The sequence below is a fragment of the Montipora foliosa genome, chromosome 8 (assembly GCF_036669935.1).
Source record: "Montipora foliosa isolate CH-2021 chromosome 8, ASM3666993v2, whole genome shotgun sequence".
Lineage (NCBI taxonomy): Eukaryota > Metazoa > Cnidaria > Anthozoa > Scleractinia > Acroporidae > Montipora > Montipora foliosa.
Window position 1 is genome coordinate 4,148,267 of NC_090876.1, and position 12,500 is coordinate 4,160,766.

The window sequence follows — 12,500 nt, forward strand, 5'->3', positions numbered from 1 at the left end:
CCAGATCCCCCCCCCCCCCCCCCCTCCCCCCACCAGGGAGGGGCCTAACCCTAACCCTACTACTCATTAAACCATCTTGCCTAATACTCAAACCATTTTGACTGGGCTGTAATTTCACTGCCAGTAAAAGGAAACTTACTGCCTGACTTGCAAGATACCTTTTATCATAGGCAAAAAGTACTGAGTGCATGACATACATGAGTCCATTTATCTTCTTTTAATAATAACAGTTGCCTTTGAAGAATGAAGAGGATAGCAGTTCATGTTGGATGTCTCCAAGGTTTGTTTTTATATGTGCATATTAATTTCTTATGAGTAAATGAAAGGGTTTGTTATTGGGTACTGCTTTGTAAGATTGAGTGTCCAAAGTTGATTATTTTTCACATATTTTGGAATCTTGCTCTGCGGTTTTCAATGATTTTACCAGTTTCAGTATTTGCAGAGCCTGGGCATTGTATCCTGCATATTTTCCTGGCAACAAACCTTTCTCATTTTAATTCCCTGACGAGGTCTTGCTAATACCCCAAAAGTATACTTTTATAGTGAGTCAAAACCATCTGCATAAAAACTTTCAAACCATTTCATTTTAAGTGTAGTGTAATATATTCAGGTCAATAGCTGGATCCATGTCTTCACCTCCCTCAGCTCCCCGAGTGGTGACCACGTCCAGCAATGTCATGACTAGTCCAGCTGTAATGTCCAGTCCATCACGTGCAGGGACAACTTGTTGTTCTGTAAGTAGCTTATTGCACTTTCTTAGGTGCCAAGGTAGATCATTGTATAGTATATCTGCTCACTGTACAGCGATATTTTGGTATAAGAAGTCTGGCAGATATTAAAGGTCTTGTTAGTTGAGGTGGAAATACCCAAAACGTGGGCATGAAAGTCACACTTTGTTCCTCTGAAATATAAGCTTGACGTCCAGGGTGCCAATTCTCTTCAAGAACACCTATACATTTTGTTAAATTGACCCTCAAAAGAAAAAAAAATTGAGGGTAGTCAAAAAAAAAGTAGCCATTAAAATTACTTAATGTGCAAACTACATGACACCTCCTTAATTTTCACCAAAGAAATGTTTTCTTCATGTCAGTTGGTGTTGTAAATTGGACCAAGTTGAGCTTGCACCAAGTTGAGCCGTCTCGGAAAAAAAACCAGTCGTGACAAAGTAATTAACATTCCTCGTTCTTAAAGCAGGCACACAAACATGACAGTTTCTATACCATCCTAGATGGGTTGACTCGATCCGAGTCCGGTCGACCTTGACTCCTTAGAGTCTCCCTATTCTCCATTCTTCCTACATTTTGCTTGCGACCCGACTTGTGAAGAAAAAAGTTTACTTGGATCAAGTTGGGTCAACAACCTGTCTTGAATCGATCGATCCGCCAACATTTTCTACCCTCCCTAATCGCTGTTGTTGCGTAATTAGTATAAGTCTCTTGCAAACCGACTTCCCTTAAGATGGGCCGACGTTTGGAGAAACGGGCTGACTCAGGTCAACTCCGATCGATGGGTACACACAACTCGATCATATCAAGTCCACCTGTTACCATCTGAGATTGGGTATGTTGGACAACTCTCGGCATTTGGCTCCAATATAATTATGTCGAATTGACTTATAAACTGGAGATTTATCAGTAATTAATAAAGCTTTGGTCTACACCTTGACAGTAACCCTAACCCTAACTCCAAACCCTACGTCAAAAAACTACTCTATACAACTTTTACTCAACTCATTCTCAAGTTTTACATTAAATGTGTGTGAATGCATAGGCCTAACACAATGTATTCAACACAATTTAGGAGCTCACATCTGAATCAACAGTTGATGAAACAAGAGTTTGGCTGCAGAATAACAGATTTCAAAACTACATTGCAATGTTTGCTAATTATACAGGTTAGTTTATAAAGTTACTGACAGTCGTTCGTAGTTACATATTAAATTTCTTAAATGTGTTGCTGCTGGTGTACAGGTCATGCGATAATAAAATGCACTTCAAAGAGAAAATGCAAAGAATAATGCATTTTATTATAAAGGAAAGGAACTTTATTTGTAATTTAAGTGTCTAGTCGTTCTAGCCCTCCCTATTGTTTTTGTTTGTTATTTATTTGTTCGAGCAGGTTGAAGTATTGGCGTATTGGCAGCTCTACAGCTGATGTGGACCTGCTATACCCACACACCCATACACTCACGAAGGACAGCCACAACTTCATCCCCTACTCTTCTTGAATAGTGTGTGGGTTCTTTAACGTCCCCACAGGGAACTTATGAACATCAAAGATATTTGTGAGATGGGGCCTACGGTTTATAGTCCTTATCCAAGAAGACTTGAAAGTCTTAACCATTTGCGGGTGTAATTACAAAGGAAGCACTTTCTCCTCAATAACTAAGACCCCGAGTGTTGGTCCGGCTGGAGTTGAACTCATGACCTTTTGTGAGCAAAACTTTCCGCATCCAAGGTTCATGTTCTGTGCAAATGTACCCCATATGAACCATGTGAGCATTAGCCCTACTAATGGAAATGGGCCCACACAAGGACAGAGAAAAACTCTGACCAGGGTGGGAATTGAACCCACGACCTTTGGGTTAGATCACCGCTGCTCTAACTTACTTATTCAAGTAATTTCGTTTATGAAAGTTGACTATTTTGTGGAATGATCTGACTTGGAACGAACTGACCATGGAACTATAAAGTGACCATAATTCATCTGTGCGCCTCAGACGGATAGAATGTGTAAAGATCGAGTCTGGGACAAATGCCAGACTTCTCATGAGTCGAACTTAATTCATAAATTATAAATTTGTACGATAATGTATATCTGGCCTCGATATCAAAATATTTGTAAGAGAGCATGTGTTAACAGTGTTTTTCTTTTTGGTCAACCTATTATAAACATCGCAAGTTAGCAAATGCAACGCTGGTAAATGACGGCGAAGATCTATAAAGATCTATTTGCAAAAATCCAACAAACATTAGTTGACTTGTTTTTGTGAAAGGAATAACGGTGTTGTCGCTGAGGAATGAACATTCCGCTGAATTTGTTAGAAGATCAGCATTTTTCGCAGTATGGACCGTCGTTTTCTAGAACTGCGAAGCACGTATTACTAGAGTAAACACTTCTTTCGTGTATTTGTTTGCATTTGGTTCGATGTTAAGTTCAACATTTGACCCAACAATTTAGGTGGACCGTAATTAATTTGGATCGACCCAAACTACCATTTAGTTCGTCTCATTTGAAGTTCGACGTTTGGCCCGGGCCTAAGGAGAGTAAAGCAGCAACTCAATTAATATTTGGAAAAGCACAAGGGACAATAAAATTCTTTTACATGAATATTAATATTGGAAAAGAAAAAAAGCAGAGTTCACAATGCCTCCCAGGGCTAATCAGGGGCATAGCAAGGACTTTTCAAAGGGGGGGGGGGGAGGGGAAATCACACTCTCTCACACCCAGGGTATTTATATGATTACCGGTTTGTCATGTTGATGTCCATGCTGTTTTTAGTGAAAGTGACAATTTTTTCCGATGAGCATTGAGTGTAGGGGTGGGTTGGGGTTAATCCTGTGCTGTCATTGAGACTGAGTATAATCATTCCTCATACATATTTTTCTACTCCCTACAAAAATTAACATTTGAGTTGATTTGTAGAAAATATGGTTACCTTGGGCTTACAAATCAGTTTAGAAAAAAGTAAACATTCATATGAAATTTCATTGTAGGTGCTGATCTTCTCAGATTGTCCAAGCAGGACATGGTTCAGATCTTAGGGCCTGCTGATGGTATACGCTTACATAACTCCCTTCAGGCCAGGTGCTAATGTTAAAGAGTTCATAGTTGTTAATTATTTTATTCACTGATCTTCTGTTTAATGCTAACACTGTCTTGTAGACTAATCAAAAGAAAGAATGCCAATGGTCAGTTCTGGAGGTGAAATATGTGGAGGTAGAATTGGGAAAATTGATCTCCCCCCAATGTTTTGTCCACCAGTCTCGAGCTTTGACACCAGGCTCTGTAGCTGCTGGGCCAACTATGGATATGCAGGGTACTTTTTTCCTGCAAGTATTTAATACATAATCTTTGTACAGTATGTAATGGGATCTTGTTTTGATATTTACATTGTGAAACTAACCAGCATTTCATGGCAAATCCTGTATTAAAAATACAGGAATGAACAAACAAACCAGCAAAAAAATAATAGACAACCAACTAAACAAAGTGTGGTATTAGAGATTTGTGTTTCTTTTCTTTTGGTCTTTCAGGGCTGCTCGTCCATTATTGACAATATACATTTGCATGGATTCTGCACAACAAAATTCAGGGATGAAGGAATATTATGCCATGTATCTTGAAGCCTTAAATGTTGTTGAACTTCGCAAAAAACTTGCTATCAAATGCAGTCTTAGTGTGGAACAGGTTGTAGCCATATATCGGTAGGTACATTAAATTTGGTTAGTTCTGGTCATGTAGTGCTTGAAAAAAGGAGTGGTAATTACTGTATGCAGTTTTCAAACAAGTTATGTTACTTTGCTGATAACACAGACAGCATATGAATGCAAGGCAAACGGATTTGGCCCTATTAGTTTAGTGGTCTCTCTGATTTGTTGAGAATAAGGCAGGAATTTTTTGAGCCAATCACCAAATATTGAATTTCAAAATCTAAGTAAACCTGCTATAATAATATTATAATAATATTGAGAACCACTCCAGACATAAAGCCGATGCGAGTCAGGCTTCTGCCATTTTTGTGGCAAGTTGAACATACAGGTACAGTCGACCCTCGATTATCCGGACTCGTTGGGACTAGACGAAATACGGTCCAGATAATCGAGGGTTCGGATAATCGAGAATATGAATATTAATGAGGAACAAAAACTGATTATATTAAGAAAGCGACATTTAATCGTGAATCAAAACATTTGCAAATCGTTTGGAAGACAATATTTTCCATTTTGGAGCGCTGCTATATTTTGCTTTTTGAAAGAGAAACAAACTCGCGTTTACCTTACTTTTCAACGCTGTAGTTTTAAAAAGAATATGGCTAGGGATCTTGATGATGACTAATAAATATTCATGACAAAATTGGGACCAGAGAAAAAGTCCGGATCATCGAGAAATCCGGATAATTGAGGTCCGGATAATCGAGGTTCAACTGTAGTTCTTATGTGTGTTAGTTCTTGATATCACAGCATAGTCAACTCAAGCCACACTTTTATTCAAAGGCCAGTTATTTAAGCACTTATCAAGGCTAACTTTCATTCTGTTTCTTCACACATTTAGTGGTAGGTCACATAATTATGAAATTTAAATGTGGTAACAAGAATAAGTGATGACTTGCTTCATTTTAGACAAGGTCCAACAGGGATATATGTTCTAGTGGATGATGAGGTAGGCATTATTTTGGGCAGTTATGTGGGAAGTCTTTATTGGTGTACCCTGGGTGCCAGAGGAATTTTTTTTCAAGGTCTGAGAGAACGCTCAGTCATTCCAAATCAACGGTCGAGGACGATATTGTTCGTCCTCAACCTTTGACTTGGAATCACTGATTGTTCTCTCCGACCTAGAAAAAAAAAAACCTCTAGTACCCAAGGTTTTATTGGTGCCAATATAAAACTAGATTTATTTTTCCTTTGTGTACACTTAGTTGTCCTTTTCAGGTAATTTAAGTTTTTTTGTATCTTAAGTTGTTCCTTTTCTCTTCACATTTGTTTAAGATGGTGAGAAATTTTGTGGATGAAGGGCATTTTATCATACAGCTTGTTAGAGGTGAGAGACAAGTTTTTAAGGATACAAAACCCAAACACAGGTGATCCTGTAATGTGGGACTGGGACCTCTTTCCTTGTGTTGGTATTCTAGAACAAGGTAACACCATGAGTTTGGTCATGAAAGAGTTAACCCTTTGGTATGTTGATGAATTATTTTATTTTGTAGTAAATGATGCAACCAAAGATTTCCATGCAAACAGGTTGTGGTTTTGTAATGCATGGACAAAAAAATTAAATATTTAAATGAAAATTTTAGTTTTGGAGTTGTTTTTTGTTTTTACAGAGAAGGACACATATCAAGTAATTTTGAAATGATGCAAGAAACAAGATCAAGTGCAAAGAGAAACATTTGAGTTTGTGTCACTTTCAACTCAACATGAGCAGAGGCTAAAATGTTGTTGAAAAAATTGCAGTTTGTGCATTCAGTACCATAACAAATGAAAACTGCTAACCACCATGAAATATGCTACCATACTCGACAAACCCAGGACAGGATCTGGCTACCAACATTACATGTACCTTATGGCATAATATTTAAAGCTCTTAACATTGTGCTAGTGAAAAAGACGGCAGCTCTTACCCTGAGGATGACAGAGGAAAAAAAATAAATATGTAGTGAAAAGTTGTTTGGCACATGAGAGAATTAAGACACTCAGAATTAGTCTATGTTGTTAGATTTCTCTGTTTGTATCTTTGTCTGGAAGATTATCCCTTTTTGAAACACCACATGTCTAGCATGGAATCTCCATTATTCATTCCAGTAGAAGTGTAGATATGTCTTGTAGCCACTGGCATTCTTGTCAGTTTTAATTGATAGGACTATCATTACAGTGTCCCAATTTTTTGGGAAATGTCTCCTTCAATTTCAAAAGAAAAGCAACATTTGCTCAAAATACACACTGTATTCAGTTAAAACTTGTATCATGTGATGAATGGAGGTGGGGTGTGACTGTGTCTGTCAGCAAGCCAAAAGCAAAGGTCCTTTTTGTTGTCAATGAAAGGCTGCATAATTTATGTTTTGGGCTCTATTGTTTGAAAATATAAATTAGTCCTCTTAGCCTTTTGCATGTTTTTCAAAGTGGCCTATTTAGATTTTTGCCCTCATGTGTTCCTCATTTTTGTTAGTCCTTAACAATTTCCTGTTATTCAGACGAGATTGGTTTTCAGTCTCAGAGTGAGACTTTTTCCTGTTCATGTTGTAACAGGAAAATTTGGTATTGGATGCCATACATCTCATTCCAAAATGGGCACTATTTTAGTATTGTTTTCTTTCCTTGCAAATTGGCTCTTTAGCGCTTTCAAATGTAAAATTCAAAACAATATTTAACCTTGAACAAGACCAAAAGGGCCAATTTGCAATTAAACAAACAAATACTAAAATGGTAGCCATTTTGGAATAAGGTGTATTCAGTTTGCTGGGGACTATCATTGATTAGAAATGCATTGTTTTCTCTGCAAATTCATTTTAATGACTGTAACTTATTCCTTCTTTTTTCTCTTAAAAAGGGGAACATTTAAAAATTGATGTTAAAAATTACTTTACATTTACCTATGTTTGTTGCCACAAAACAATGCATATTTACACTATTTACAACATGAATGTGATGCTGTGCATCCTGTGTTGGTCTTGCTTCAGACCATTGCAAACTGACGTGAAGTGAAGTAATTGCAATCCTAGAATACTGACTGACTGACTGAAGTGAAGTAATTGCAATCCTAGAATACCTGTGTGTCATCTAGATTCCATGTATCAGTATTAATCTTAGAGCATACTTAGTTTCCTTTTTACAACTCTAAATATCTCACTTTACTGAAAAAGTGGTTCATTAACTGCAATCGACTCCTTCGAGGTTATACCACAGGGTTAAACTAAGACAAGCCAAAATGATGACCACAATGATGCTAGACCAAGACAAAAATAGCTTGAAAATTAATTTTCAACTTTCCTCAACAAATTCAGAGGTTTCAATAAAAGTGAGTTACCAGCGGTCTACCACTGCCTCACACCCCTTATGACTGTTTGATTACCCTAATACCAGGCTCTTGTGTTTGGGTTTGAGCTGGGATCAACACCACCTGTTCCACCGTCACCCACCACTTATGGAAACCTCTGAGTAATCTACACTTTACAAATTTCAAGGAGTTAACTGCCTACTAAGAGAGATCAACAGTTAATTTAGAAGCAGTATTGGATTTGAGATGGCAAATGACCAAAAATATCAAGTTAGCTATGACCAATCTCTTATCCAACAAGGCTGTATGATATACTGTTTTCTTTCCCACTTAAATATTTCAGACTTGCATAAAACTACCAATCTCGCTTTCCATAGGATGAAGCTTTTAGTTCACTAAGGATTAGAATTTTACCACTATGGTTGTACAATGGCACACCTTGGCAGAATTTCAGGAAATACCAGATAAGCTTAGTCCCCATGTGGTATTTGCAAAAGAACTTAATTGTAGCAGAAAGCTGTTTTTGTTGCTACTGTTGCATCAAACCCGAATTTTTTCTCCCCACTAAACAAAAGTGTTTTATTGTGGTCAAGACCTGTCTTAGATGATAGTGTTTCCTCTGGCATTGTGGACCCCAAAACACCCAACATATTGTTGCACAGTATTTCTTTCAACAGTTCTTATTCTGCACCACTCTACTGTTTTTTTCGTGATTCAGAGTCAATATTCTTGCCTACATACACGCTACCATTGGCACCTTGAAATAGTGAATATTCTTTCGATGAAAGCGGTTTGCCACTTTCATCTCTTAGACTTCTAAAGAGATGATCTTGCAGTTCATTAATTTTATTTTTGTAGTAGGAATTCTCATCATGAAGTTTCTTCCTTTCTTTAAGTATCTCTTCTTTCTTCTGTTTAAGACTGTCTATGTCTTCTTCAATATCTGCAACAAGCTCTATCTTCCTTTTACGACACAGTCGTGCTGCAACCTTATTCTTTCCTCTTCTACGAATGTCCCTTGCTCTTTGTGCTTGTGGTTCAGGCAGTGTTTCCAAAAAGGTGTTAAATTCGCTGATAGTCATATCAACTATTTCATCTTCCGAGGCAAATCTTGATGCTGTTGAGGACGAAGCAACCTTAGGCCTTGCATCTTTGTATGCATCTCTTGGCACTTTTACTGGCGTAAATCTAGTAGATGTGCTTGCTGGTTGGTCTGGAAAATCAGTTTTCTCTTGCTTTACTGTTACACTTGATAGGAGTGGTAATGGTGCACTTTCCCAGTCTCCAGTATAGGACTGACTTAAGGAAGATAACTCTGTAGAAGAAAAACCAAACAACAATACATTACATGCCTTTGAAATGGTGACCACGAGTGTATAGAAAAAGTTCTGGATGTTTGAAAGGGTGCAACAATTGGACAGCTTTTAGCCTTGGGATTATTATAAGTGAGTGGAATGATGGATTGCAGTGCACTAAAAATATCAGCAAAGAAATTTTAGAAGTTTATAACATGCTATGAACCGGCAAAGCAGATTAACCAATATCAAAAAATACCGGAAACTCTTTCTTTGTCCCTTCAAAATTTTGCATAACCATTGTTTCCAGTTTCTCTTGGGGCCATTTTAAGTCCCAAGAGAAAATAAAAACAATGCTTATGCAAAATTTTGGAGGGACAAACAAAGAGTATTATGGTATTTTTGATATTGGCTTATTGTTGTACACTTCTTGTTTGAGATAAATTGGTAAGGTACCCGCCCCCATGAGGTAATTAGTGGCACCCATTATACTGTATTTTTTAATATCTTGTCTTCTTTTCTTCCTGCCTATGTACTTTCATGAAGCTGTTCAGTGGTTTTTTACTGAATCTTACGGCTTCTGCCCTTTTATAGGCATGAATTTTAACAATTCCTTGCAGAGCGTAACATGCAGTTCTGCACGCCAAGGAAAAGATCCACTTGAATAAAAGTAATTATCGGAGTTTAATATTTGTGCACATCCTGTAGTGAAAAAACATAATTTGTTAACATGAGAGAAGACCCAAAATGGTAAGTTTCAAAAGCCCTTCGTATGCAAATAACCACCCATGACGAAAGTAAATGGATAATGGTACAGTATATGCAGTATCTTGATATCGGCCCGTTGGTACAACAATGGATCCCATTCACTTACTTTGCTTAAAAGTCACGAAACCAAACTCGGGCAAGGTCGTTAAAGCAAACTGTGACTGTTTTTGAGCAACGTGATAAATAATAAATATTTGCTATGCGCACTTGTCATGAAATAGGGGCAAAGCATGTAATCCCTTCAGTCTTGATCATTACGTTTTGGTTACGGACGTGTAATTACGCAACGACATACTTTATTTTCCTTTACTTATCACGCACAACTCTTCGCTTTAAAAAATAAAATGAAGTTAGACATACCAGTAAAAGATCCACCACTGTCGTTTCTTGTCGCTGTTGCTTCTGAAAAAACTGGCAGAGGTTCCTGGCCAAGCGGGAGCAAGTTATCGTGTTTACTCTCGACTGTAGTTTCAACCACTGGGCGAGGATCAAAAATGTCTAATGGCAGATCATTTGAATAGTCCAAATTATCGGCAAAAGATACAAAATCGAAAGCCGCGTCTCCTTGTGTCCCAGATTCTTGAAATTCTTCGTTTGTGGCAGAGAAATCAATGGAGTATGGGTCGAGCTGTTCTAAACCATCAAATGAGAAAGGCTCTTCTAAAGAAATTGCTTCGAAAGGGTCCTTTCTGATGAAATCGGTTGGAACGTACGATTCGTGAGGGCTGTTTGGAACTTTCCTGGTGTAAGCGTCGACCGGGCTCAATGGTTCGGTCTTGACAATAGGGTAAAATGATTGCTGCTCTGGTGTAAAGGCTTTCTTTTGAGGAGGTTCATCGTAAATAGAGTCCAGGTCAATGTAATCCTCCAGTTCAAAATCAAATCCCTTCAAAAGATCTTGATCAGCCAAGGAAAATCCACTGGCTGCACCAGCATTGTTGAATTCTTCGGGTGCTTGAAAATTGCCACAGCTTGACTCGAGATCGTGAGGAGGAGAACCACTGACTGAGGAAAGAGCGGATGGCGATCGACCACCGTCGGAGCAATAACCGCTATCCAATTCAGCACTGAAAGACGTGCGTGTTTCTCTGGGTGCGTGACTCTCTCCATTAAATAGCATGGCAACTGCATCTGTGTCAAGTTGGTTCTGACTTGCCGTATGCCAATCTAGAAACTCACTGAATGGGTTGCCTTGTGCTACTATTTCTTTTGGTCCAATTGGAAAGTTGAAGTTGCTTGTGCTGCTTGGCGCAAATGCTACTCCAGTGTAATTGTGAGGGTACGCAACAACTGGCATCGGTGGAGTTGTATTTTGGCCCAGAAACCCTTGAAGATCGGGTCTGAGAAGTGAGAGGGCCATCGTAAGATGTAGCAAGTTCGTAGAGTCGAAATATTTTTTGCCAACAGCCATATTTGAACCGGTAATTATCTTCGCGTGGTAAGACTTCAAGGGAACTCGATTTGGTACACTAGAACTGTCCCACTGTCTGAGTAGTTTGCCTGCAAAATTCCTTTTTGACCAATTCACTTTGTGAACGCAAAAGACGAAAACTCGTTCGTTTCCAAGTTATCCGCCCTACAATTTGCAAAAATTTCCTCGTGATCAATTCAATAATGCGCTGAGTCACCGTGCTTTTATAGTGGAACAAACTATTTTGGTATCGATGATGTAGTTTTCTAGAACGTCCAATGACAAGGCTCAAATCTCAACAATCTCAACACTGATTGGTGGATTTCTTATTGACGTCATTTGACAATATATCAACTGTTTTCTTTCTGTTTTCCTGTTTTGCTGAGTTTTGTCCAATAGGTGAATGACAATTGACGTCACCGCATACAACGTCGATCGGGTTAAGCCAGCGGTATTTAAATTCAACATGGCTGACAGTGAATTTACAGAAGCAGAAAGAAAACGCTTGGAAATTATCAACAAGCAGTTCTCTTTACGACAGAAGAAAATTGCCCAAATGAAAAGAAGAAACATTGCAGTATTTGGCTGTCTTTTGTTTTCAGTAGCTGGAATTTGTATCCTTTGAAACTCTCATTTTGCACGATGCAAAAGCTGAAGCTTAGTTCCTTCCTCACGAGTGCAACAAGTATGAACTGAAGGTAGTTTGCAAGACCATGACCTTTTAAATGAAAACTGCCAGCTAAACCTAACTGTGACAATCACGTCCTCTAACCCAAAGTATTATCTTAATGGGATAAGGAGGTGCAAGGAATGCGCAGTGGTGAGAGCACTCGCCTCCCACCAATGTGGCTCCTGGTTCGATTCCGAGATCCGGCGTCATATGTGCGTTGAGTTTGTTGGTTCTCTACTCAGCACCCAGGTTGGATACTTAATTTTGAGAGCACTCACCATCGGGGCGAGTGACCCTCAAAATGCACTCGCCCAAGAGTTTACCCCCACCCCCTTAATCTCTCCAGCCAATTTAGTCATCTTTCACTTTTGCTATTTAAAGCCATTGAAATTTACTTCAACACTGAAAGGCTATTAAATTAAATAGGAAGTCTGTTTTAGTTTCCACACGCATTGATCAGGGTGCTGGGAAAGGACGGGAAAAAATTCGCTTGCAATGTTGTCAAGCACGAGCACCGAGGATTATTACTTCAATGAAAAATAATATTTAGAGACCTTAAATCCCAAGAAAACACAATGGAGGCACTTACTTTATATTTTAAATTGACTTTTTTATTGATGAATCTTCGTAAGATCCCTGCAGT

At 38.5% G+C, this 12,500-nt stretch overlaps 2 protein-coding genes and 1 long non-coding RNA gene across 4 annotated transcripts in view; 2 read left to right on the top strand and 1 right to left on the bottom strand.

Moving 5' to 3' along the window:
• The window catches only part of LOC138012876 (transcription factor CP2-like), a 19,080-nt gene extending 12,405 nt beyond the window's left edge, over positions 1 to 6,675 (top strand). For both annotated transcript variants that reach the window (XM_068859796.1, XM_068859797.1), the window contains 8 exons: positions 231 to 280; positions 611 to 734; positions 1,801 to 1,894; positions 3,717 to 3,807; positions 4,257 to 4,427; positions 5,343 to 5,382; positions 5,709 to 5,760; positions 6,044 to 6,675. In XM_068859796.1, the coding sequence (XP_068715897.1) occupies positions 231 to 280; positions 611 to 734; positions 1,801 to 1,894; positions 3,717 to 3,807; positions 4,257 to 4,427; positions 5,343 to 5,382; positions 5,709 to 5,760; positions 6,044 to 6,075 (654 nt within the window). In that variant the 3' untranslated portion in view covers positions 6,076 to 6,675. The remainder of the gene's footprint in view (positions 1 to 230; positions 281 to 610; positions 735 to 1,800; positions 1,895 to 3,716; positions 3,808 to 4,256; positions 4,428 to 5,342; positions 5,383 to 5,708; positions 5,761 to 6,043) is intronic.
• Positions 6,676 to 7,203: 528 nt separating this feature from the next.
• Positions 7,204 to 11,386, bottom strand: LOC138012875 (uncharacterized). Its single transcript, XM_068859795.1, has 2 exons — positions 10,137 to 11,386; positions 7,204 to 9,028 (listed from the first exon to the last, which is right to left on the bottom strand). The coding sequence occupies exons 1-2, from the start codon at positions 11,185 to 11,187 to the stop codon at positions 8,409 to 8,411; spliced, it is 1,671 nt and encodes a 556-aa protein (XP_068715896.1). The 5' UTR covers positions 11,188 to 11,386; the 3' UTR covers positions 7,204 to 8,408.
• A 248-nt stretch (positions 11,387 to 11,634) lies between these two features.
• The window catches only part of LOC138012878 (uncharacterized), a 6,558-nt gene continuing 5,692 nt past the window's right edge, over positions 11,635 to 12,500 (top strand). Inside the window, exon 1 of the long non-coding RNA XR_011125091.1 lies at positions 11,635 to 11,801. This is a non-coding gene — a long non-coding RNA (uncharacterized lncRNA). The remainder of the gene's footprint in view (positions 11,802 to 12,500) is intronic.